The 27,831-nt window shown below is 46.4% G+C and overlaps 1 protein-coding gene across 1 annotated transcript; it reads right to left on the reverse strand.

Annotated features, from left to right (window-relative positions):
- Positions 1-500: 500 nt before the first annotated feature.
- Positions 501-27,782, reverse strand: TF (transferrin). The gene is made up of 17 exons (XM_081072442.1): positions 25,175-27,782; positions 23,296-23,462; positions 17,735-17,843; positions 16,797-16,973; positions 15,926-16,073; positions 15,066-15,121; positions 14,343-14,521; positions 13,378-13,555; positions 11,982-12,136; positions 10,529-10,619; positions 9,899-9,937; positions 8,399-8,554; positions 6,113-6,257; positions 4,668-4,732; positions 3,385-3,569; positions 2,035-2,224; positions 501-695 (listed from the first exon to the last, which is right to left on the reverse strand). Exons 1-17 carry the CDS (start codon positions 25,215-25,217, stop codon positions 661-663), a joined length of 2,118 nt encoding a protein of 705 aa, XP_080928568.1. The 5' UTR covers positions 25,218-27,782; the 3' UTR covers positions 501-660.
- Between the last annotated feature and the right edge of the window lie 49 nt (positions 27,783-27,831).

Genomic DNA, 27,831 nt, shown 5'->3' on the forward strand with positions numbered 1-27,831 from the left:
AGACAGGGCAATGATGGCTATGGGAATCGGGGTCAAGGGATGAGTTTTAGCAAGATGTTCCAGGGATTCATTTTTCCAACTAATTAGAATCAGGACCTGATGAAATTCATTAACAATATTTTTAAAATATATAAATATTTTATATTCGTTTTCTGTACTCCCTTGAACACTCCATCTCAATGACTCACTCTGCATCCTCCTTCCTGCCCCTTTCCTAGCAACACACACACACACACACACACACACACACACACACACACTCATACACAACGATATACACTTGATTTTATTATAATGACCATGCAGACCCTTTTGTGAAAGAATTCCTACTTGGAGTGTCCCCAGGAGGGTGGCTTCGGCACCACAACCAAGGATTGGGAATCCTTGTGGAAAGGATCGGGTGAATCTTGAGCTCTGAAGGAATGACTCGGTTGCATGTGTATTTAGTCAGATAGTATAAAAGAAACCCTTCCAGGACAAATATTTAGGAAAGAATGACATTTTTAAAAGATAAAACCAATAATTTGTATTTTATTTCCTGCATAGGTGGTAACATCGAACTATGAAGGCAGCCAAACCACTCAGGCCAGTGAGACCAGGGGCAGCTTATGGGTCACGTGAGCTCCCATCTCCATCTGGTGGTGGACCCCTTCTAGAATTTTAAATGCCGAGGAAAGTGCAGACTTCCAGCAATTCTGTGGGGGCAGAGCAGAAAGGTAGGACAGTCAAAACCTACCTATACTTACGTTGAGTGAATGAACAGTTAAACCTGATAACAAAAGCATTCAGACCATAGCCCTGCTCTTCTGGTGGGTGGACCAGCCATTGTCCCAGTGGCCTCTCCTCTTGCCTGCTCAGCTTCTGTGCCTACCCCAGGCAGTACCCCATGCCAAGGATGGTGACATGATTTCCCTGCTCTGTATCAACCCCACCTCGTGTCTTATAGGAGGGGCTCCCACACCTGAGTCCATGTGGCTTCAAGGAGCCCAGGAGGACTGTCCTCTCTGACCTCTTCAGGCAGGTGAGGAACTACCTTTGCAAGATGTACTAAGCACCTGGTACACGCCAATTCCCATGAAGGGACTAGGGATGGAGCAGAAAATAGCACAGCCAGACTTTCTCCCCTCTTGGAGGACTTACGTTAGGGAAATGTAACCTGGGTGCTCACAACAGTGGCTGTGGGCCAGCGCATTCCTTACATTAGAATTATGTGGGACAGCTGTTACAATGCATAAAAACCTCACTGAGCCACACACTTGCTGACTCAGTATTCCCAGGGCCTGAGCATCAGCATTTCAAGGGCCATGCACACGAAAGTTAAAGAATAGTTACTCTATAACCACATGTTATTCTCCCTTATCTTCCAAAGGACTTCAAGTGATTAAATGATGTCCAACATAGATATAGTACAAAGTATGTTTGATTGTATTTTAATTCTTAGAAAAGTGATGTTCTAGATGAGTTGCATGGATGGCAACTTTATAGTTTCCAGAACTTATCATTGTTCGAGCTCTCAGAAGCAGTGCTGTGTTAAAGAACTTTCTGCGGTAATGGAAAGGTTCTCTTTGCTCACCTATACAGAGCCACATGTAGCTGTGAAGTATTGAATTGTGGCTGGTGTGATCGAGGCACTAAATTTTTCATTTGGTTTAATTTTAATTATTTAAATTTAAATAGCCATATGTAGCTAGAGGCTACCGTATGGGACAATGCAGCTCTGTATAAAAAAGGAGTTTAGTGAAAAGCAGTGGGCACAGGCACATAAACCTCTTCCTTTTCTGAGTAATAACATGGAATTCTGCACATCCAGGCAGGCAGTTTACTACTTCAGTGCCATGAACTTGTGTCCTCTTTACCACCTGCCCATACAAGTAGCCTTTCATACGTGCTGGGGTTACGATATCCCCTCATTCTTTCATCTTGCCCGTGGGTCATCTCCTGAGGGCTACAGCCTACGTCTACTTTTGTACCCACCACCCAGAACCCTGCCTGAGTTTGCTTTGCAGCTCCCCCCATGCTGTTCCTCTTACTCACTCGAAGTTGAGCATTGTTTCAGGTTAGCCACAGCCGTGACATACTCTGCTCCTAAGTAGGATTCATATGTAGTTTTGTCCTGAAGATTGGCCAGACATTTTGTATCATCCCTGAACAGAAGGTCCTTGGTTTTAGATTGGAACATACAAAAGTCGCCCAAGCAGACAGTTCCATTTTTTCCAAATTCCTCCTGTCAAATGGATAGAAAGTGCATGAGGACCTGTGGCAGTGAGCAGCGGGGAACACGTGGATGGGAAGGAGGAAGCTAAAAGCGGGAACCAGCTTTGGGAAGAAAGGGAAGCTACAGAGAATGCCTCGGGAATCTTTCCACCTCCTGCACCTGTCAGTCACCCATCTGGGGCCCTGGCTCCAGGCTTCCATAAGGCCCCGTGAAACGGCCCTCCTCTGGGAAGTCCCTCCTCCCACTCCTGACTTCTGATCTCTCTTCTCCACTTCCTTGCCCATGGCCCTGGGGGCTGCTTCCAGGAAATACAAGGACAGAAACAAGTCCCGTCCAAGTGTCATTGTTAAAGAAGATATTAAACGTGAGCCACCCAGTGAGGGAAGGTACAGGTAGTTGTTACAAGTTCATGTTTGACTACGTCTTTGATCCAGTCTTGGGCAAGAGGCTTGATTACTCCAGGCTTCCTAAGGTTATAAGTGAAATGATGATTACAGAAAGTTCAGCATTCCACTTAGTACCTAGGAAATCTTCATTAAATCCTAATTATTATTATCATTTACCTTGAGAGGATTCACAAAGATATGCTGTCTTAATTTTTAAAAAAGAAAATTAATGGTGATCAATAGGCAGGAAGCTGTCACTCAGGGGAAGGTGATGTTTGTGGGTCGAGGAGTCTTTAGAATTAGAATACTGAGGCAGCCCCTTTCCCCACTAAGGCTGGCCTGGGTCGGTTGCTTTCCCCAGAGGATAAGCTCCTTGAGGGTAGGCGTCTTGGGTTTTTTTTGATGTTGGAATGGTTCTTAGCCTGTTTAAGCAAGGGAAATACAGATCTGCATTTCATGATGCATATCAAGGAGGGCTGGGAATCAGAATTAGTCTCCAGTAAAAAAAAATGCAGACATTGGGAAAATGAGGGTACCACAGAGCAAGGTCTAGGGCAAGCAGAAAGGCAGAGGCTTGGACCTGAGGACATGCAGATCAGATGGGGACTAACCTCCAGTGACCAGGAGACCTAAGCAGAGCCAGGCCTGGGAGACTTAGTTCCACAATCCATACTCTCTTAATTCTAGTTTCCAGAAAGAGAATGCTGGGCTGCACTTAGCAGTGAACTCCCCCCAAATAATCCACACAGAAAGAAAGGCTGGGAGGCCCTGGCTGGTCCATACCTGCTGGTTAAGTAACATCTGACGAACACAAGCTGCCTTATCTTCTCTTGAGACCACACCATGATTTGGGGCTCGGGCGAGGTGGCACGTTTCAGCCTGGGACACAGACTTCCTGGTGCCATCAGTGCACAGCAGCTCAAAGTCTTCCTCTTGCAGATTCTTAGCCCAATCATCAGTGTTCTTTCCTGGGGACAGAAGAATGGTTTTTTTCCTTAGCCCAACTTCCAGGGTTATTTCCTGGAGACAGAGATTCTCAGCCAAAGCTGGAGAGTTCTTTGGTCGAGGCATCCTTAGTGAGGGATGTGACTGGCCCATTGGCGTATAGAGGGCCTGGATCCAGTGGCCAACAGAAGTACATACGTGAGTTACAGTGACATGGAGAGGAAGCGACTTACTAGGAATTCCTAGTGACACCCCTTCCAACCAGCTCCACGCAGCCATGGAAGAGTGAACTATATTCTGTGGATACTATTCAAAACGATCTTCATTTCTACTAAATTCCAAAGCATTTGGACCTTTTGCTCCAGCGTAGGAAGAACGTGACCTTCAACTGGTTGACAGTCTCTGTGCTATATCTTCTTGTACCAACAAATCAAAGAACTTGCCCCACAAAGCCCTTTGGAAACTGCAGCTGTATGTGAAGTCTGACTCCCTCACACTGGTTCTGCATGAAAATGTGCACGTTCCTCTGTGCATACAGGTCCGTATCCTATTCTCAGCCCCTTGCCTCATCTCTGTATTCCCTCTGAAGAAGAAAACCTCACCCATTCTCAGGGTTTGGGCTCCTTCCTCCAGAGGAATTCTCCAACATGTTTACCCACTTTTTACGTTTCTCCTAAACTGCTGCATTGTAATCTTTTTCTTAATTTAATTTTCATTTAATTTTCTTCATTTAATTGAACAACTAATACAGGAATTCACTATCATAAAATGTTATTTCTATATAAAGTCAAAATACTTCTTTTCCTACACTCCCCAAATGTACACTTTTAGTTTTAATAGAAAACTCCAAATTGCCTGCCTCTACCCCACTAGTAACTGCACACCTCTTTGCTTACCTTCTAACATTTCTCTTTTCCTTTCTTACCAGTCCCTCCAACTCAGTACCTTCCAAATGAAATCCATCATCGTTCTCTCTGAATTCATTTGTTCTACTCAGTAATTTAAGCTTTTATTCAATACTATGTTCTCAGCCCTCTGCCAAGATTCAATGTGATTAGAGGGGGAAAATAGCACACATATTAAAGGCAAAAATTCAGGGCACAGAGTAACATTTTACGTACCCCCAGTGTTCTGAATGACAGTCTGGTCTTTCACAAAGGCCACGTCTCCTTTCTCAACCAGGCACCTGCAGAGGGCCAGACAAGGAAAAAGAAAGGAAGTCAGCGAGACACATCTGTCACTCGGGAGGGCTGCCTTATAGATCTAGGGCTAGCCATCTAATATCGGCATTTGTGACTCCCATTCTATCACTAATCTCCTCTTATTACCAATAATAGATTATCACTAATCTATTATCCCTAATCTTAAATATTACTAATGTAAGTAATAAAAAGAAAATGAAACCCCCAACTTGCTTTGTAGTTATACAGTCTTAGTTCCACACACTAAATCTTAAACGCTGCTACAGTTTCTCCAACAGAGACAGCTACATTATTTTCTTAGCATCAACACAGATATCGGAAGGTAGTTTTCCAGGAAGGTGATTCCTTACTTATACTTTACTTTGTAAAACTGGAAATGTGTGGAATGTAAATTGTACTTACTCTAACTCACATGGTTGTTCTAACCGGTAAAATGGGATAACCTTTGTTTTTTCCTTCACTACTGAGAAGTTCAATTACAATACTACCATCATTGTGCAGTTGATGATTCTTGAACTATTAAGTAACACAGGCCTGAATCAGAAAGGATAGTAAAAAAGTATTAAGGTCATAAGGTGCACAGATATTTCTATAACTATGGGGCAGCTGGATGACTCAGTTGGTTAGAGCGTGAGCCCTGAACAACAGGATTGCCGGTTCGATTCCCACATGGGCCAGTGAGCTGCGCCCTCCACAACTAGATTGAAGGACAACGACTTGGAGCTGATGGGCCCTGGAGAAACACACTGTTTCCCAATTTAAAAAAAATTGATAAAACACTCCATGAGAATTGTAGTTGAGAATGTAGAGTACATCTGTATATTTCCAGGTGAGTGTGGTGGTAGGTTCCCCAGAGGTGCTTGGAAGAGCATGAGCCAGACCCGACTCCTATGTCAGCTATGTTCAGCAGCTTTGAGCCAGATCACTCTTTGTTGTAGTATGCTGCCCTATGCATGCAGCATGTTTAGCAGCCTCTCCCAATTAGATGCCAGCAGCACCTTGCCCCACCCACCCCAGCCCCACTTGATAAGATAATCAAAAACACTGCCATGTCCCCTGGGGGCAAATCACCCTCAGTTGAGACCTTTTAATTTGCATCATACTGCCAATCTTTGCTGTCTATGATAACCAGATCTGGAGACAGTGTCCTGGAGGGGCCTAGATGCCCCTTCGCACAGGTTCTACATATGGTCGCCATACATGTAGGAGTAACAAGCTAGAAACTGATACATGTAGGAGTATCAAGCTAGAATACATGTAGGAGTAACAAGCTAGAAACATAAGAATCTCACCTTAGTTCCTAAAAAGGAATCTTGTCAGAGCTGAGGGTATTAATCTAATCATAGCAAGGTTGTAAGAGTTACCTGAAAGCCCCCGTGTAGCCATAGTATCTCTCATTGTTGTTGGGCTCACACTCCTTTCCTGGACCACTGGCTGAGCCAATACACAGAGCACAGAGACTGGAGCTTCGGTCATACCCAGGGGCACAGCCTGCACTGAAAATTTTATCTGTGCAGAAGGACAGGAGGAAGTCAGCGTCATGTAACACATAACAGGTGTGTATGACCCAAGACAGATAGAACATATTCATTGTGCCAATAACTCTGGACCTGCCAGGCTGTAGACTTTAAAAGCAAACTTAATTAAGACTGGGAAGAGAAGTTAGTGACCACCACAATTTAAGTGGAAGGGATTCCTTGGGCCCTGATAGTGTCATCACTTATCGAAAGAAAGAAGAGATGGAAATGACATAAAAGTTAACGTGAATGGGATAAAATGGAAGGTCTCACTCTCTGAGTTTGTCCCATCTATTTTCAGATGTCACCTTTCCCTGCCATTTATTAGAAGAGGCTTTAATAGAACTTAGAAGTCCAAGCTCAGAAAAGGGCTGGGGAATTTTAGTCATAGCTCAGGTGTTCTTTCATGGCTGTGATACTGCCAGGAGACTCAGGAGAGTAGAGGTGGTACCCTTACTAGTTGGGAACCAGAACGTCTGAGTGTCACTCCAGCCACTCCTTGCTTCCTGTCACATTGGTGTCATATAACACCCTGGTGCAGAAGTGTGATCTCATCTCCAGTCCCCACACACAGGACTCATCAGGTTCATACCTGTTTTTAAGAGGCCTCTCCTTTTAAATCAATTGCACACATTTGGAGGTGGCAAAGAGGACGTACTCAAGAAGTTGATGTAAATAATGTATAAAAAACATTTGTCTGGGGTGAACTTACACAGGTTTTTAGGGGGTGTAACTAAGCTCATACCTGAAGATATTCCGAGGCAGAGAATATATGGATTTCTACTCCTTGGAAGGGGCCTAGGAACTGGGCAGTCGCTCAGTGAGACTGCCAAGACCTTAAAGAGACCCGAGGATCCGCACATTCACATTGCCTAGAAAGCCCTATGGCAGGGATTGTAGCAGCTGACCCAATGGCCATTTCTCCCGTCCCTTGGTAACAAAGATCGAGTTTTTAAAATTTTTTTCTCCATTAACTATTATTATCAATATATAATTGACATTTAACGTTATATTAATTTGAAGTGTATAACATAATAATTGCAAATATGTTGTGAAATGATCACCACAGTAAGTCTAGTTAATATCTGTCACTGTACAGTCATAAAAAGTTTTCCTTGTGATGAGAACTTTAAGATTTCTCTTAGTAACTTTCAGATAATAACACACATTATTAACTATTGTCACCATGCTGTAAATTACATCCTCATGGCTTATTTATTTTATTACTGGAAGTTTGTACCTTTTGACCTCCTTTACTCATGTTGCCCTACCCCACCCCTGACCTCTGGCAACCACCAATGTGTTCTCTGTATCAATGAGCTCGGGTGTGTGTGTGTGTGTGTGTGTGTGTGTGTGTGTGTGTATCTCACATTTTCTTTATCCATTCATCCATCGATGGATACCTAGGTTGTCTCCATGTGTTGGCTATTGTAAATAATGCTGCAGTGAACATAAGGGTGCATATATCTTCTTGAGTTAATGTTTTTGTTTTCTTTAGATAAATATGCAGAAGTGGAATTACTAGATCATATGGCAGTTCTATTTCTAACTTAAAATAAAGATCCAGTTTTAGGTGGGCAGAAACATGCCTAAATAAAAGATGACATTTTCCAGCTTCTTTTCCAACTAAGTGTGACTATGTGCGTAAGTTCTGAGCAATGAGAAGTTACTTAAAGTAATTGGGTTAGATTTTCCGGATGGCTTCTTTAAGAAGTTCACAGCAGGTGACTCACACGTTTAAGTTGCTCTCACTCCTTGCTTCTTGAGGCTTCCTGGGTTATGGACATGAGGCAACCATGGGTGACCTTAAACATAGAGGCCTCATGCTCAGAATGGTGGAGCATAAAGAGCGAAGGAGCCTGGGTTTCTAATGACCATGTTAGCATGAACTGCTCACCTCTCATCTTTTTCATGAGAGAGAAAAGTAAGCCATCATGTATGTGCAACTGAAAAGAACATTCTGATTCAGCTCCCAGACCTACCATCACTTTTAGGTATTTCCTTGAGGTTCACTGGAATCAACTTTTAACTACTGTAGACCCAGGGCCATCGCATTTTGTAGCACACCACTCTCTTCCCAGAGTACCTCTTTCTGACTGGCCTTGACCCCAGTGCCCGCCCAGAGCCACTTACCGAATTGGCAGTGGTTGATCCTGCTGTAGAGCAGGCCCATGGGGATGTTCCAACCAGCAGTTCTGTCTACTGCGGTGTGACAGGACTTCTTGCCTACCAGGGAATTCCAGTTGAGGTCCTTATCTGATTTCTTCACCACGGCCACAGCAAAATATCCTACAAGGAAAACAGCGAAAAAAGGATGTATTAACACTTGTAGGCCGTCCAGAGTGTCTGTCTGCCATCAAAGACTGCAATCTCCCTATGGACAAAATTATTAGGAAAAATTAGCAAAATTATTAGGAATCATTCCTTCTGTCTTTGAAAGGGCCTTTCCCAATAATTGAGTGAGGTGAAGTACAAGTCACTCTATCAGGTGGAGATTAATCTGAACTGGAAAAACAAAACAGTAAGAGTACATTATCCTCAGAGCAATGGCTGCTGCCTTACCCTTCCCAAATGCATAAAGTTACTGAAGTTATAAACCAGCAACTCATTTCTACTGTAGAATTTCAGAGGAATAGATACTGAAGAGGACGTGTAACTCCAACATTTTATACATTAACAATTATTAGGAAAGAGTAGTAAATGACTGATAAGTTATAGGGAATATTCTGGCCAGATATTTTGTGTAAGGAGAATACGGGCTTGCACCAAAATAAATAGGCAAACTGGAAACAAGTCATCTGTCATCTTCAGCAGCAAATAGTTGCTGATCCTTAAAATTGGGAATGGAATATCAACCCATGATTTCAACTTTGTAATTTAATTAACACAGTAAACTATTTACAATAGAAAACAGAGAAGTCATAGTATCCATGGAATAAGGATAGGCCTTTCTATGTTCTGCTACTGAGCTTGGCTCCTAGTTGTAATCAGGGGAAGTCACAAGGACAGACTTGTACACTAGTGGCTGGAAAATGACCTGGAGTGGCCTGAGCATAGGGGCTCTGGGGCCCAGTACTCACCATGGTGTAAGACTTCCTGACTTGCTCCTACCTCATCTTTCCAGATCCAGCACAGCCAGAACCCTGGGCAAGAGCAGGCTGGGAGGCAGGGTAACTTCCTGCTCCTCACATCTGTGTAAGCCTCTCTCCTCAGCCCTTCCTGGCACACACACGCAAGGCTCCTTGGCTGGTGCTAACCCTTATCTAAAACTGCAAGCCTAAGGTCACGCGAGGCAGTCGGGAGTGCTGGGAGGGGGGTGTGGATTTGCTTGCTGGATATTGGAGTCTAGATGACTTGTGAAGTCTCTCAGCCATTGGTCTTCTAACACATCCTTAGAGGATGAAAACACCTACCTCATAGGATTAAGTGAGAAAGCCTTTGTACAAGTCATGGCAAGCGTAAGAGAGTAACCATCACTACCAATTGCTATCTCTCCATGATTCTTCTGAGTTCTAAAAATTGATGTCTGCCATGGCCTTATCTACTTTTGATTTAAATTTAAATGTACCTTTCCCTTTTCCAAAAGCAATGGGAATTTATCTTATACTCATGAGATTACCAATCCCAACTCACCTTTCTCCGGTGTGTTCGTACACGCAGGGCCATGAATTTCTGGAGAAGAGAAAATGAAGAAGTCACTAAATACTCATTTATAGGTTGAAATTCATGCTTTTTCCATGTTGCAGATCAGACTAAAAAATCCAGGAAAACTACTTATCATCTATTCCCCAAAGGTCCAGGCTGTCTTGATGATGCAAATTCACTTTAACTCACTGGCCTCTGGAATTTAGCCCAAAATTGTGAATGTCAAGTTTCCTGTTCTGTCTGTCCTGTGGCCACAGTGACCCCTGCCAACTATACTTGAATTCCTGCACCAGGGCAATAGAAGTATGCGTTTTGGATACACAAACACCTGCCAGGAATCCCAGCTGAGAATCCCAACTGTCCTCTTCATTGAGGTCACTTTTAGCTGGAACTTCGCAGTGCGAAGCCTCCGTTTCTCCTGGTGGAAGGCATGATAGGAGAGCTATCCTTCAGGACGACTGTGGGATTAGAGGTGCGGGAGCCCAGAGTCTGGGAAGGTAGTGCTCAGTCAGCAAGAGCTTTATGGCTGATGTTGTGTGACTCAGGCTTTGATGATCCCCTCTCCTCCCTCCATGGCCCAGAGGAAATAAAACACTGAGAGGCATTCCCTCCACTTACTGTAATTCTCTGCCAGGACAGGCACCAGACCACACTTGCCCGCTATGTAGATGAAGCCTCCATCCAAGCTCATGGCGTCAGCTTCTCCTTTCTGCAAAGACACAGCACGTCACAGCAGATGAAAAGAGGCCTTTTCCTGTCCCATCTGCCCTTCCAGACGCTTCCTCTAAGCAGCATTCCCAGCACAGGTCATGAAGGACCAGGGAGACAGCCAGTGCTAGTTCTGGATCCCCAAAGCATCAGTCAGGCACACGCAGCATAAAAAATAAAATGTACGTTCACTTTCACCCAAATCATCATGATCAGCTCTGGGCGCCTTGCTTAGTTTCTTCAGGAGCTAAGACCCACATTCAGTCCACCTGTCCTCTCGTAGGACACACTGTCTCAGAGACATTCTCACAACGCCTTTCTGACACCTTTTTGTAAGATGGCCCAGTGGAGTCAGGAACCCGAGGCTGTACCTGTGGGCCGAACGCCCCCTGGTGGGGCCTCCAGCCCTGAAATCGTGGCCACGTGGGGGGTTGAGTGCTATTTCAGTGTGTGGTGCAGATGAGATGTTCAATAAACAAATAAAATATATTCAAATCATCTAGTTCTCAGATTTATTAAGCCCTTAGTTACGGAGATGCTTAAATTCAACAAGATTGCCAAACTTTCCATTGGGTCTGGCGATATATTTCTGGAAGTACACTCTAAAGGACTAATCAGATATGTGGGCAAATAATGGGCAAAATGTATGTCGGTAAAAACATGCAAGTATGCTTCATAACAGCAAAATGATAGAGACAGACTAAATGATGTAATAGATAATATGGATAAATGGTTAAAACAAATTGCATCACAGCCACACTATGGACTAGATTACAACTTTAAAAGATCAGGTTTTCTAAAACTGATTTTGACACAGGAAAAGGTTCACTACATATCAGGTAAAAAAGCTGGGGGGGAGCGTGAACTAGCAAGCTGTCTATATGATATGATCCAATTAACAGAATTTTCCGAGAAGATTAGAACTACTACTTGTTTTCTTCTTTACATGGTTCAAGATTTTCAAACAACGAAAAGCAAACATGGAATATTCTTTAGATGAACAAAAGTAAACTTCTCCTTGCACCATCAACATGACCCTATCACACTCGTCATGGCACACCAAGGGCCGCAGACACTCAGTGGGTCTCAGACACCCACACGGTGGTCCAGCCTCCCTAAGCAGACACTGCTCAGAGTGCCCTCTACCACGTGCTAATACCAGGAGGGCGTGGAGCTCTAAGGAGCCCATCAGATCCATAAGCTCCAAAGTACTGAAACTCCTGCGGGGCTGGGCTGCCACAGGGAGGGCAAGGTTCCTGTGAACCTGGGTTTGCATGTCGTTCCCAGGAATACTCACTCAGCCTTAGGGACAGGCAGGCAGCAGTGGCAGGGCCACCGCCCTGTGGAGGCAGGAGTGACATACCATGATCTTGGCAATGCAGTCTTCAGTGGTCTCTGCTGATTCGCACTCTATTTTCCCTCCACTGTTTACGCTCCACTCATCGCACTTGGCCCTCTCATGGTGACCTATTGCACACCACTTCACCTTCTTGCACACATCCTTTGAGGTATCCTGGCCTAGGGCATAAGAAAGAGAATGGGGTTCTGATGGGGCACCAGAAGTTGCCTGCTGTCTTCATGAAAATGCTGGGGTTTGCCAGCAATACACAAACAGATCCCATTCAAGGAATCAATCATCTTAGAAAGAGGCCAATAACAGTCTCTTGGTTGACTTATCATTTAGATTTAGCTTCAAATGGTTTCTCCTGAGAAGCCATCATCCTCCCCAACCCTGGGCACTCGCGATCACTTCAGGCTCGTTTTCCTTCCTCTTCTTTTTGAAATACACTCAACCAGTTGAGCTGTTTTCATTTATTTGTTCATGGTTTGTGGTCTGTTCCCTGTAGGAGAACATAAGCTCGGCCAGGGCAAGGGCCCGGACTGTCTTTTTCTCCACAGCATCCTCATTGCTCAGGGTGGTGCATGGCTCGTGGTTAGCACAATAAATGTCTGCTGAATAAATAGACACCTGCTTAACTTTCAGAGTCAGCGAGAGAGTCACTTCCTCAGGAAAACTTTACTTGCACTTCAAGATCTGGTTTTCTTTGTTGTCATGCTCTCCTAGGGCCATGATATTTTGTTCTGTTTTTCTTTTTCTTTTTTTTTCTTTACTGCCTTCTTCCAAATAAATCTCTTTTTTTAATTGACCCTTCAATGAATGTCTATTCATTGAACATTTGTCTTCTTCACTAGTGAGAAAGTTTCATGATAGCAGAATCTACGTTTGTCTCACCTTTGTATACCTAGCACCTAGCACAGTTGATGGCTAGATAATCGATAAATGTCTGTTGAAGGAATGATCAAACTAACCTCCAATGAGCCAAGGAAACTCAGGAGCAGGGTGGGCCTGTATAGAGCTCCAGCTGTACTATGCCAAATGTTGGTCATAATATTGGCTACAGATGTGCAAGTTTGAAACAATTTCGTTCTCTCTGACTTACTTTGTGTTAGGCTAATTGGCTTCACAAAGCAGGGGGGCACTGTAATTTATACAGGGAAATAATGCTCGTATCAATCCAAGTCATTTTAAGCATGGATTTCATTTAATGCCCTTTGGTGGCATCTCATGATGACAAAAGCCATTTAGCATCAGTCCAACATGAGGCAGCACAGGTAGGGCAGATAAGGGAACGTCAGGGCTGGCGTTTAGTACCTGGACAGACTCTATCACTGGTCCCTTCCCTAACCAATTCTCCAAGCTTCTGCCCTCCGCAGGTTTCCATACTCCCAAGGTCACCTGATCCTTCCCAAGAACTTACGTGTCTCTTCCCTAAGATTCCTGATAGCAGTGACATACTCATATCCCAGGTACATCCAGGAGTCAATCTTAGAGGGAATCTTCAAAAACCCGTGGGCAGAGTCCTTAAACAGCAGGTCCTTGCCATGAGAGGAGCTGAAGAGCTGGAAGTCCGTAGATTTTTCTGTGCCATAATGTTCCTGTTTATAGCAAAACAGTAGTGAATGGCTACATTGACAAGGTAGGCTGTGAAATGGGACTGAAGAAAAACAAAAAGCCCAGAAAACTAAATTAAACCATGAAATTTTCAGGATGCCAGGAAAGAGGGCAGTCAGACCTGCTCTTTCCTCCCCATCACCTTTTCCACTCACAGCCCTCTGGGGGATAGGCCACACCCTATTTCCCTGGACGTGTTTCTGTGCCTATCTTCCTGGCTGGATTGACGGCTCACTCAGTGTAAGAGAAGGATCTCTGTCAGAGGCAACACTGTGTGGTTGCCACTTAAACTCTTGATGGACGGATGGGAGGGCTGGATGACAGACAGTTGGCTCGGTTTTGGCATTCCGCTACTCTACAGAAGTAAAGCCGGTGTGCACGCGACTCCCTTGCTCAGACTGAGGGACATTAGGAGAGAGATAGTTTCCTTCTGGGGAGGTCATGGAAGGCCTCACTGGGGAGGGGGTGTTTGCCCTTGTCCTAGAAGGCGTGATTTAGGTGGAAAGAAATGGAATAGAGCAATAAAGAGCATCTTCATGCCATTAGTCCAAAATGTAGGGGTCTGGCAGACAATAATGCGGGACTAGGCTCTGTGTCATTCTTGAGAAGAGTCCTTGCTGGGTGCTTTTAGACAAATGGATGATGTGTGGCATGGTTCCCACTATGTCCTGAAGATAGAAAATTCTACAGTGGCAATAAGGGAATGAAAGAAAATGCCCCCAAATCCAAGCAAGGACCACTATGCAGGAGAGAGGATGGTGGATTTGGTACCTGGGCCTGGTTGAGAAGCTCCCAGATCAGGTCCTCCTTGCCACCCATGCTTCGGGCCACCACAGCATTGGAAGGGACACTGGACAGGTGGCACTCCTCGTATTTGTCCACTGGCTTCCGGGTGTTGTCCTTGCAGAGCAGCTCATACTGGTCCCTGTCAGCCTGGTGTGGCAGGTTCTCTGGGGGAAGAAATCCCACATGAACCTACTGTAGGCAGAGCCATCAGCTGTGGCACCGCCCCCCCCCGGCCCCGCCCCAATCCCTTGCAGTCCCATTGAATCATAAAGTATGTGAGCTGAGATGCCTGCACTGAACACTGAGGGCCAGCGAACATGAGGAAACTGACTTGCTTAAGTTCCCACAGCCAGTTACCGGCAAGGAAGTTTCTGATACCCAGTGCAGAGGTGACTGCCCGACACCCCACAATTGGTCTCATCTCAGCAGGCCAACTACAGGTGAAGGTTGGCCAGACCTACCCCAAATCCCCTGCTATGGCAACACTGACCAGGAGGAAGAGTCCCTGTATACAGGAGAATGAATGATGCAAAGAGGCCCAGGAATCCAGGCGGGACCCTACAGGCACATACCTGTGCACAGGTAGGAACCCAAGCAAGAGAAAGGAGGAACACACTGTGCTCATGTCTGACTACTGAGCATGAAAAGGGGCAGGTAAAGAGAAGGCCCACTGCTCGGAGGGGATCTGCACGTTCTTCTGTCACTTACCGAGTACCGCTGGGTGCTTGACAAAGGCCACATCCCCAGCATCATCCTTCAGACACCTGTGAGCAGACATATTAGGAGAGTTCCTGCAGGCAGGCCCTTCTCCTCAGGCCTGAGGGTCTGGTCACACTGTCCAGCTCTGGGACAAGGGGACAGTCCAGTGGAGGCCTGTGCAGCCCACAGCACAGGAAGCACCGTGTGACACTGATATCCAGGGTACCCCCGGGGGGAGTGGGGATGGGGGTGAACTCACAGGACCTAGAGGTCCCCTGCCGTGTGCCTTAAAGCAGGACAAAGGCATGGAAGATGTCTTAGTACAGAGTTTTCAAACTTCTGAAATGCATGATAAGGGCATAGTATCTCCTGAGGAAAGACAGGTGCCCTTAGCTGGCTATAAAACTTTAGGATATAACCAAGGAAAAGCAAGAAGCAAGAAATGAGTCACATGGGCCATTCGCACCAAGGCCACCAGGGGAGGCAGGTGAGAGGTCATTGTGTTGAGCAGGTGACACTGCTGCAATAGAGAGCAGAGGATCAGTCACTGAAGAATGGCTTGGACATTAGGGAAGCCTGTCCCCTTGGGCTCTGCCCAATCCAGGGGGAGGACACACTGACCAGGTTCAAGGGCTCTGGGGAGACACAGGGTCCCCAGGAGAGGGGTTTCGTTATCGATGTCACATGAGGGAAAAGGCAGAATGAACTGGCCTAGGGAGTCCAAGCAGAATCACTGAGTCACTGTGAGGGGACTATGCCTCCTGAACAGCCCTGTTGCATGATGGGCTCTGGTGTGACTCAGGGAGGGATTCTTTCCTGAGGACACTGAACGCTTTGGCTGCCGGGGAGCAGCGGCCAGTCTCACTCACTTGAAGGCACCGTCGAGGCCAAAGTATGGTTCCTGGGTGGAGCAGGCACACTTGTCTGTCCCTTTCCCCGCACACAGTTGACACAGTTTGGGGAAGGCCGTCTGATCTGCACATGGGACACAGCTGCCCGCGAAGAAGTTGGCCACTGCTGCTCAGCACAAAGACATGGAACACACAGCATGAGGCAGCCTGGCCAGAGGCAATAATGGCTCCCACCCAGGCTCAAGGGTGAACAGGGAGTGACCAGAACAAACCAGATGCCAGTCCCCGCCTGCCCGTATATGTGTCCCCTCTTTAAGATCAAGGGATTCCAAAAAGGCACGTGTTAACTTCTATCCTTCCACCATCATCCCCACCAACCAATGCCTGTCGCAGGTTGCTGTCAGCTCCCCTCCCTGCATTGTCAGCCTGGAACAGCTCAGAGAGAGTTCTCCCCTGGAAGCCAGGCCTGGGAGATGGGACACCTGCCTGGAGAGGGGCAGGCCAGGCTCAGGGCCAGCAGATGGCCACCAGAGAAAGCCCTAGCAGATTGGGAAACACATCAGCCACAGAGAGGAAAGCACCCCAGGGAGTGGGCCATAGGCCCAGCCATCTTGGCCCTGCTGAGCCTCTGTCAGGCCTGATGACCTCACCCCACTCCTCAGGAGCCCGTGCTGGGGGGTTGGGAGCTGAGAGAAGAAGACAGCTGACACCTCCCCAGGGCTGCTGGTGCAGCAGACCCGACAAGTTTAAAGCTGGGTAACTCCTACCTCCACCCCAAGAGTCATCACACACGGTCACCTAATCATGTCTGAGTGACAGCCGTGAGGCTTGTGCGGGCATCTAAAGAAGGGACATCTGCCTGAAGACACTCGCCCTCCTGCCCGCTTACCTTTCTCAAGAGGCTCACGTGGCTCAGGCAATTGCCAGTAAAGTGTGCCGATGGGGATGTTCCAGCCCGAGGATCTGTGAAGGCCTGTGTGGCAGGACTTCTTGCCTTGGAGCTGGTTCAGCTGGAAGTTGCTGCCCTTCTTCACCAAGGCCACGGCATAATAGCGGGTTTCGGGATCTGCAAAGACACAGAGCAAATGGAAGACGCTCAACCTGGGCCACAGGGAAACACTGCTCATCACTCCTGACCAGGGAAGGGGACCTAAGGGACACACCTATGTCCCGTAAAGAGGGAGGGATCAGAATCCCTTTCTCAGGCTCACAGGGAAAGAAAGAACCAGAGGGGCCATTTGTGACAACCCTCCAGGCAATGACAGGGAGAAGAGGGCCACGTGCACATGGACCAGAAATGCTTTCCGCTCCCTGGCCCTGCAGCGTGTCCGCCTGTACCTCCCAACCAAAGCCACCAGGAAATGGAGCTCGGGCATAAAGGCCACGTTTCTGACTCGCTCCAGTACTTCCTGTTCCCTGACATAGGCCTGGAACAGTCAGTTTACTGTCACGAGAGACACAGGGTTTGGGGGCTCTGAGTGTGTGCTCGTGTGCTCTCCTCTGTGTGTGGCATCTGTGGTTCTTGGAAGATGTCTCCATAAGCTCCGACCACAATGGTCCGGGTCAGGCCGCACACAGCCTGCCCTGATTCTTCAGAGAGCACATTTCCTGACTCAGAAGGTCAGTGTCAGGAGCACCAGTCCTCAATCAGCCCAAAGCCCCAGAAGCCTTTGTGGTGGCCCTTATGGCCGCTCATTCCCCAATGACTCCCCAGTGGGGAACGCTCAGCACTATCTAATCTCCATTACTTGCCTGAACAAGACAAGACTCTGCATCCCTCAGGAGAGAAAGGGCCGCAAACTCTCTTTTGGGCCCTGGAGAACTTACTTTCTTTTGTCCCATAGTTCTCTGCCACTACAGGCTTCAGGTTGTAGGGAGCCAGGCCAGCCTCAAACACCAAACCTGCATCCAACGTGACAGCATCGGCTTCGTTTGCCTGAAAGGGAACAGACCAGACACTAATGAGGCCCTCACTTCTAGGAAGGCACCCCTAAGCCGGGATGAGCGGGGGTGACTGGGGGTCCTTCTTGGATCTGGGGCCAGAAAATCCCTCAACTTGGCCAGACCACATGCCACACCATGAGCTTCAGTTGACTTGACCTCCCTTTGAGGGGATTCAGCCACCATATATATTCCTGTTCCTCCTGCATAGAGGAAGGAATGATTCTTTTTCTTCTCCTTTGTGAAAAGTCTGGTTCTTGGCCCAGAAACCTATGTGTGGTCTTCTAGGATCAACCTGAATTACAGAGGCTTCCCCTGGCAGGCCTCATGGGGCAAAGCTGCCCTCCCCACCCCAGACTGGGTGCACAGCCCATGCACTGCAGGCTCTGAAGGCGGTTGCCGTCAACCACTCAGGTCCACCTGCCGGGACGTGCTCTTCCACGTGTTTACATTGAGAACCCAACAGGTTTTGTTTGGTGACCACTTTACCTTGAACCTTCTGCTGAGGTCTTTCTCTGGCCCCACTGTGAAGCCGTCCTTATGGAGGAGTGGAGCTTTGACAATACTGTTCTCCACTCGGATTCACTACTCAGTACTTTTCCTCTTATCCTGGATCTATATAACTGCAGGAGTCTTTCATTCACGGGTTTGGGGTTTAACTGGGTGTTTAACTTCTTGCTTTACTCTGAACTAAGTGATGAACGATTATTACATCCATTACGGCTCATTATTCATTTAATTGACTCTTCAGACATGTCACAGTGCACCACTGTCTACCTCAGGTGCATTTTACACATTAAAAAATAGAGACACAGAAAGATCAAGTCACTTCCCCAGGCCACATAGCTAGTAAGTCATGGAGCAGGGGTTTAAATCCAGGCACTATGGGTTTATTTCTTACATTACACTGTTACCCACTGCGTGTTGTTACTATTCTTATTTTAGTTTATGCTTTGACTAAATCTCATCTTTAAAATAATAGTTCATTTGATATATTGTAGGTGCATTCCCACTGGGTCTAGAATTTATATTTTCTTAAAGTGACAAGCACTGTTTTTTAATATAGACACTTACTAATATATTTCTATTGCCTTTTTCCCCAACTGTCTTTGATCAAAATCATTTTTTTAGTGGGGCGGCCAATTGGCTCAGTTAGTTAGAGTTCGAGCTCTTAACAACTAGGTTGCCGTTTCAATTCCCACATGGGAGGGTGGGCTGCGTCCCTTGCAAGTAAAAATTGAAAACGGCAACTGGACTTGGAGCTGAGCTGCGCCCTCCACAACTAGATTGAAGGACAACAACTTGGAGCTGATGGGCCCTGGAGAAACACACTGTTCCCCAATATTCCCCAATTTAAAAATTAATTAATTAATTAATCGTTTTTCTAGAAGCTCTTACCAGTACTGTATGAATAGTTCTTGTTAATTAAATTACAAGGCAGAAGCTATAACTCCATGACCTATGTCACGTTACAGGTAAGTAGTAAGACAACAATATTTCTAAGTGAAATAAAATAATAATGTAAGTCAAACTATATATTTGTCTACCTGAAACTTTTATTTTTAATGTTGGGTTGTTTTATTGTAATAAAATACATAAAATAAAATTTATCATTGAACCATTTCTAAGTGTACATTTCAGTGCCATTAAAAATATTCATTCACTCTGGTGAACAACCCTTTCATCCACAACTATCTTTGTAGCTTTCTTCGTATCACAAGAGGTATGTGAAACCTCCAGCGGCTCTCCACACCCACCCTACACACTGTAGAGTAGGAAGAAAAAGCAAATAAACAAGAATATTTCCCAGGGCAGTGAGATTGGGGCTTTCTTAGCCAAGACTCCAGGATTCTGGGCAGGAATCACTGGAACTTCAGGGGCTCAGGAACCAAGAAATGAAGACCACACTCATGGGGTCCACTAGAGCAGCAGGGATTCTGGGGGGAACCTGAACCAGCAGGGAAGGGGAAGATTGAAATCAAGCATTACCTCCCAGGTGCACATAAGCAAATCCAGAGGAAGGTAAGCCACAATGGTGGGCATCAACAGCAACAACAGACGTGGGCCCTCAAGGGATGTGGAGGTTGGAACTGTCAGATGCAATGAAGAGCTACCTATGAAGTATTTTGTTTTATGTACAAAGTAAAGGCTACAATCATAGGCATAAGCATAGGAAAAGACAGTACTGGGATAAAAAGGAAAAAATTAACTGGTACTTCTAGAAACAAAAACATAAATTTGAAATCCAAAAGTAAATAATGGCCAACAAGTGATTAGACGTGCTTAAGAGAGAATTAGTGAACTAGGAGCTGTATCTGAAGAATTTATCCTGGATGCTGCCAAAGAGAAGTGCAGATGAGAGAAATTATAAAAGAAGGATTAAATGATATGGAGGATAGATTTTTAAAAGTCATCCGGAATCCTAGAATTTCAAAGAAAAAAACGGAAAGACTGAAGAAAAGACAGTATTTAGAGATAATAGCTGCAAATTATCCAGAACTGAAGAAAAACATGACTCCACAGATCCAATATACCCTAAACAGGATACGTACCAAGATTTCCACAACTGGAAATATCATAGTGAATCTGTGCAACATCATAGACCATGGAAATGAAATGTCAAAATTAGCCAGAGAGAAGGTGATTGAAGGAATGACAGGCCAGCACCAGACTTCTCACTGGCTACAATGGAAGTCAGGAGGCAGTGGCATAACATTTTAACACTGTGAAAACATCAAACTAGAATGATACATTCAGCAAAATTACCACTCAAGGATAAAAGAGAGATTAAAGCATTTGCAGAGAAAACAAACAAGCGAGCAACTGAGAGAGTTTAACACCAAGAGATTCACTCTAAAGGATCACCAAAAGGACATATTTTAAGAAGTAAACTTATCCCAGAAAGATGGTCTGAAATATGAGAACAAATGCTGAACAGATTAAATGGGGAAAATGTAGGTAAATCCAAATATTTCTCTCTCTACCCATCTCTCTCTGTCTCTTTCTCTCTCTGAGTATGTACATACACACATATACATAGACACAGACACACACACATATACATATAAGTATATTTATGTTATTATATAGTGCCTACAGATACATAAATTATCTACATTATGGGGTTAAAAAGATAGACATATAAAAAAAGATAGACATAAAATATTAAATAAGAATATCTAAAGAGGGAAGAGGTAATTCCAGAGTACTTTTATTATTTGGCAAGGGGGTAGGGCTCAGCATTATTTTACTATAACACTTTGGTAAGCTAAAAGTATATAGTAAAAATTTAAGAAAAATCATTAAAGAATATAAATAAAGTGTTTAAATTCACTACCAATGGGAGAGAGTGGAATAAAGGGAAAACAATGCAAATGAACACATATATACACTCTCAAATTTTAAAAATTCAGAAATTGGGGAAAACAAAACAAAGAGAAAATGAAAAGGTACTATGGTAGAAATAAGTCCAAATTTATGCATAACAACAATAATTATTAATAGTCTAATTTACCATATAAAACAAATGAGATTGTCAGATTGCATTAATAAACAAAATCGAGGAATACACAGTTTTCAAAAGTCACACCTGAAACATAGATTTATAGAAAGTTGAAAATAAAGGAGTGGAAAAGATACAGGAGGAGATTACTAACCAAAAGAAAGTTGATGTAGTATGTTAATACCAGAAAAGCAGAGTTTAGTCAAAAAGCACTACAAGAGATAGAGATTATTTCATCATGATAAAATATTAAATTCACTAAGAATGATATGGATTATTCTCTCATATCCTGCTAGTGGAAGTAGAAATTGAAATAACCACGTTGGGTTTGCTTACAAATCAAATACATTTGGCATTGTCTTAAAAATCAAACACTGACATATCCCATGGCTCAGCAAGTCTGCCCCTGCATATAAATTCAAGAGAAACTTTTAATACTTGTACCCCTGGAGATTTGTATAAAAGTATTCCTCAAGTCCTGATTACAATAACAAAAACTGAAAAAAATCCAAATGCTAATGATGGGAAAAGAACAAATAAATTGTGGTACACTAACACAATGGACTATTGCAGAGCTCTGAAAATGAATGAACAATAGCTACATTCAACATGGGTGAATCTTAGTATAATATTGAGGTGAAAAAGCAAGTATGAGAAGGCAACACAGAGTGATGTTATCTTTATAAATTTTTTAAGGAGCAAAAGTATGCAATCATTCACACATACCCATATAAGTCTTAAAACTGAAATAAATGCAATAATTCTTGGGATTCTCTGGGAAAACACATAGGTCACTGTAAGTAGGGCCAGTGGGTTACAGCCCCCCAAGTGGTGCCATTCCCATAGAATCCAATGCTGCCACTCAGTAGTCCTAGAAGTAAGCTATTGGCAGTGATGAAGTTTAGAGAACCTGTGGTGGGTCATGAATAGTATTATTTTGTATTTTAACATATTTAAAAATAAAGGGGTATGCATAGATCAAAGCTGAACGTGTGTCATAATTCAAGGGTTACAATTAAGCCACGATAGTAATTGAGGTCCAATTTGAAAGAAACAGAACAGACCAGTTGTTTATACCAAATCAGTGATTCCCTGAGTTAATCAGGCTCCTTCTGGCCGAGTCTACCTCTCCCACCTCATCGCTCCTTCCAGTCTCCTGCTTGCTCTCCTGTCTCGGGCCCTTTGCACACGCTGTTGTGCACGGCCTGGAGTATTCTACCCAAGGCTCCTGGCATCCTTACCCATGCTCATCCCTGGGGTCTCAGCTTCATTGTTCTCTCTCAGGGAGATTGTCCCTGACACCCTGGTCAAAGCAAGTTTCCTCTGAAAGGCTGTCAGAACATTCTACTTCCCCCGCCTCATTGTACTTCACACAATTTGGAATTACATGTCTACTTGTTTGCACGTTTTTCTTCTCTTCTGACTAGACTGCAAGCTCCTCAGGAGTAAGGACCATGTGTGTTGAGATTCACCACTGCAGCCCCCCTGCCCAGCACAGGGTCTGACACACGTTCAAATGAGCAGGAACAACGGTGAAGGAGTGAAGAGGATTTGGGAAAGTCTAAGAACAAAGGACCAGCTGTCATCTGCAATCATGACACTGTTAGTTCTCATCCCTGTGAGCATCATGCAGCTGCTTCTCAGGGTGTCTGAGGAACTTGCAAAACAATGGGGTAAGAGCACTTTGATGCAGACGGCCATTTTTGTTTCTTGCATTCAGAGAACATAATACCTCAAAGCTGTCACCTTTCAGAATGCATTGGACTTTGCTTTAAGACTTGTTAAAGATGACCGCTGCTTCTTGCATTTCTACAGTGATGATACTATCAGTGGGGTTGACTGCCCACACACCAGCCTCCTACATGTGAGTACAGAATTGGTCCAGCACCAGGAGCATCAGAAAGTATGGACGCGTTCCACTCTCCTTCAGGCAGCAGTGACTTACCGCGATGGCCTTGATGCACTCAAGGGAGGAGGTTTTCTTCACACAGGTGACAAAAGTCTCAGGAAGGACTTTTTTCATACTGTCACGGAAACTGGAGCACTTGCTGGCCTCCTGATTGGAGGTGGTGCACCATCTCACTGTTTTCTCAGGGACAGCCAGACACAGCCCTAGGGGAGAGAGGCCAGAGGTTCCTGTGCCAGTGGGAGTGGCAGCAGCACCTCCGAAGGGACTTGAAGGCTACGTCCCCTCTGTCCTGTCCTCTTCCCACTCCTGTCTGTGAACAACGGAGGGTACAGGTTCCACTGCATTCTGAGACTGGGAACAGGAGAAGGGAAACCTAATGACCACCTAGTTTCCCATTCGCCACGCTGTGCTGGCCCGAGGGATGCCAGCTTGACCTTTGCTCTCAACTGGAGACCACAATCTGCTCTGTGTTCTCCGTGCCTCCTTCCTTCCCCATCACGGGGTTGCAGTGGAACATAAGCCTCATCAAGGTGACAGGGCATTTTCAGCCACTCCAAGGCATTGGCTCACTAACACAACTTGGGGAAACCAGCAAAGTAGGAATGCCCATTTTTAAGAGCAGGAAACTGCTTTACCGAGTGTCAGCCAGACTATTAGGGGCCAAGACGGGCCTAGAAACTAGGTCTCCAAACTTCAGTCTCTGCCCAGGGAACAAAAGAAGATCGCATTCTGAGTTATTTACATCTGCTTGGCCAGTAGATAGGGGTAAGTGAATGATGAGATAATGAATTTGCCTGTGACACTCATCTGTCGTCCTCTGTTGCAGGAATAACTAGAAACTCCATATAGTCAATGGATCTCTCTGTTTCCAATGACCCTCAATTCTCACCAGTCTTGTTGGCTGCCAGTAGGAGAAGCTGGAACCCCTGTGTCAATAGCTACTAAAATCCATGTGTTTGCAGATGTGTTGTCCCCGTTATGTGAGCTTTGGCACTGTCTCCAAAGCCCTCTTATGTCCACTCTCTGTGGATCAACAGTAGAGGGCTGACTCAGGTAATACTATGCATATTCACAAAGCACAAAGCAGAAGAGGGGGAGGGCACCAGTGCCCCAGGATGCAGAAAGAGGGGCCCCACGGAGCTTACTGCCCCAACCACCCTTTATCCCACCTCTGTCCCAGGAAATCACAGGAGACCTGAGGAGTCAGGGCCAGACCTTCCCGGAACAGCCCCTCCCGGGGTCCCAAGGGCAGGAATTTGTCTTTAGGCATGCATTTAGGTTGCAAAGCCCTGCGAAGTGCGGGGGGAGGGGGAAGGAGAGGCCATCCAGTGACAGGCCCCCCCAGGGACCTATGGCCTCAGTTACCCTCACCTGACCCTCCCAGGCAGGGCTCTACTCCCCTTCTCACAGGTGAGGACCCAAGGAGTCTGGCTTCACAGCCCACGCTCCAAACCCCTCGGCAGCGCTGCCTCGTTAGCAAGGAGAGCATCAGCCCCACGGCCTCCCGTGGGACTTCCCACTGCCAAGGGCAGGAGATCAGGTCCCGGGAGGCCTTCAGTGCCAGGCTAACCAGTCTGGACTTGACTGAGGAGGTCCCCACAAAGGGATTTGATAACCCGTGATGGGGGCGCTCCAATGTGTTGTATTCCACTGCACGATGTACTGGACAACGAGGACGAAGAAGCGAGCAGCGCATGAAAAAGTGGCAGAGGCACAGGCCGGACCAGCAGGGTCGCGCTGGCGCAGAGCTGTGGCTGCGTGCGCTAAAGCCGGTGCAGGAGAGCTGCAGGGAGCAGCTAAGGAAAGGCTCCCGTGCTTTCAGCCCAAAGCGGAGCCCACGAGGAGCTATGGCGGGGTGTGGGGTGCAAGGGGCGCCCGGCCGACGACTCTGCGGCTTTCTGCTCGCCACACTCACCCAGGACCGCGCAGGCTAGCAGGGCGCGGACGGCGAGCCTCATCTTCGCGGGTCTGCGGCGTGGAGCAGCGAGCACAGACCCACCGGCTTCTGCGCCGCCCCTCCGCGTCCCGTGCCCCTTTATCTCCCGCCGAGGCGGCCAAGCACAATCTTTGACCTCCTGTGTTTGCGCAGCCCGCTTGCCCAATCACCCCTCATCCCTCCCCTTTCGTTCCTCGCCCCCGCCGATCACCTCATTTCCTGAGCTCTGCAACAGACCCCTGGATGGAATCCAGCACACAAAAATGCTGATTGGAAGGAAATTAAAGAAAAAGCAATCCCTTGTTAATGTGCACTCCCTTTGTGCCAGGAGCGGAACTGCAGAGGGTAGGGGTGGGGGTGCGGGTGGCTGTGCTCCTGAATCCCTACATGGCACAGCTGGTCCTACACCAGTCCTAGCGCTCATTCCACAGATGGAAGAGGGAAGAGAACCCCCACCCAATCCAGACTACAACTGGAGAATGACCTTCCTGAGACAGGGCATCAAGGAAGAATAAAGCTGGCCTGAAGTCAAAAAGGACAGACTCAACGCCCTTCATTTGTTCTCAGCTGTCCCCGGAGACCCTGCTCTGGGCCCTTACAGGCCCGGGGCACTGAGGAGCTGCTCTCTCCCCGGGCGCCCTGCTAAGCTATGGCTCCTGGACTGGAAACCTTCCTTCCCTTCATGGAGCTTGCTGGACACCTTGGCCTAGGGACAGAGTTACAGGGGAGACAAATTCTCTCCCACGGGAAGCTGCCCACGAATGTGGTCAAGACACTGTGAGACTCAAAACAAAGTGACACATGATCACAAAGGGGCCCAGGGGAGGATGTGGCCTGATCCCAATGCCCTGGGTCATCCCTGGCTCCTTCCAGCTAAGTGGTCTCCAAACCATTTTGATTGCACATGCTTATCCGCACAACCTTATGAGGCTGCACATTCTATGTACTTTTTAAACTAACATATTTTAAACTATAATATAAACTTCTTAAACTCACTTATAAATTTCTATTCCTCTCAGATTGAAAGGCATTGAGGAGAGGGGGGTCTGGCTTCACGTGGGGACCTTCAGGCACAGAGATGAAGATGGCGGGTGAAACTAAAGTGCAGGGCTAGCTGGGAGAGGGCTCTGCAGAGCAGGCATGCCCACATTCAGCTGATGCCCTCCGTACGCCCTGCAGTGAGCTGGCAGGGTCAGCCTGGAAGTAGGAAGAAGAGTTGCCAAATGTTGAGCTAATCCACACTCAGGGAAGCTTCGTGGAGGCCGTGGGAGGCCGAGGCCCATGCCTCTCCTCCCTGGGCCCCTGCTGCACTCACACAGTGAGCCTTTAGTGAGGCAGCTCCCCAGGGGACAGGCCCACCGCCCAGCTCGAGTCACTCACAGGGAACACTACTTGGCCAGGCTGAGCCCTCTCCAGACCAGCCAACCCTATGCCCTGCCTCAGTGGAACCCTCTGAGTCCAAGCCCAAGACAGGTGCAGAGGAGGACATGCAGAGCCCATGGGATCTGAAGAAAGGCCACACAAAATAAGGATGACAGGAATCCCACATACTCTACTCACATGGCCGCGGACCCAGGGCCCTAATTCTTGCTCAGGAGGACAGGAACAGACACTGTCTTTAAAGCTCAGAGGCAGGGGTGAGGCTGGCTGTGGGGTGCCCGAGTGTGTAGGACCCTGTATGGCTATGCCCACATCTGTAATGAGTGTGTGTGGGGGGGTTGGAGGTAAAGGTTAACATGACAGTGTTCTGTGTCCTTGGTGGCCTGCGACATTTGTGCCTTATGGTGTTTAGTTCTACACCAGAGGCGCTCTGGAGTCAGGAAACTCATCGCCCCTCTTTTAACACTTAATAATGGCTAACACTCCCTGAGCGTTTCACTTGGATGCTAACCCTCTGGGATGGGTGCATTAGAACCCCCATTTCACAGATGAGATGAGGAAACTGAGAACCTGAGAGGTTAATAACTTGTCCAAAGTCAGCTGGTGAATCAGATGCAAAATCAGGCAGTCTGGTTCCAGAGTATATACCCATTCACCAGGGACACTCCCTCTTCTAGAAAACAGGGACAACACAGGCCCAGGGGCTCATCTGAGAGAGACACAGACAGGGCACTTGCAGCTCCACCATTTCTCCACAGACACACAGCCCTAGGTTTTGGTCTGCAGAGGGGCTGGTCCATCTGGGAGAGGTCTGACTACAGACCAACTGCAGCACCTCAGGCACACACAGGTTTATGCTCAGATGGAAAGAAACTATCATGTTTGCAGCCCTTCCATTCTCCAAGCATAGGTCTTGTGATCTTGACCAACTACCTTAGGAGGTAAAATCAGTACCCCCATTTTTCAGATGTGGACACTATAGTAAAATGACAGCTCCTAATTTACAGAGCTCTGGAACCTGAACTCAAATCTCCTAGGTGTCCCAGCCTTCTCTAGACCACAACTGCCTTCCTTTTTGTATTGAGGTTCTCTTTATTTATCCAGAAGAGGAGGGGAGAGAAGGAGGAAGGAAGGGAGGAAAGGAAGAAGGAAAGAGAGAAAGAGAATGAATATGAGAGATTTTCTGGTTACAAAACAATCCAACTCATGACTCAAATCTTCTATAATAAACTGAATGAAACTCTTGAATTTCAACG

Source organism: Rhinolophus hipposideros (assembly GCF_964194185.1).
Source record: "Rhinolophus hipposideros genome assembly, chromosome: 14".
Taxonomy (NCBI): domain Eukaryota; kingdom Metazoa; phylum Chordata; class Mammalia; order Chiroptera; family Rhinolophidae; genus Rhinolophus; species Rhinolophus hipposideros.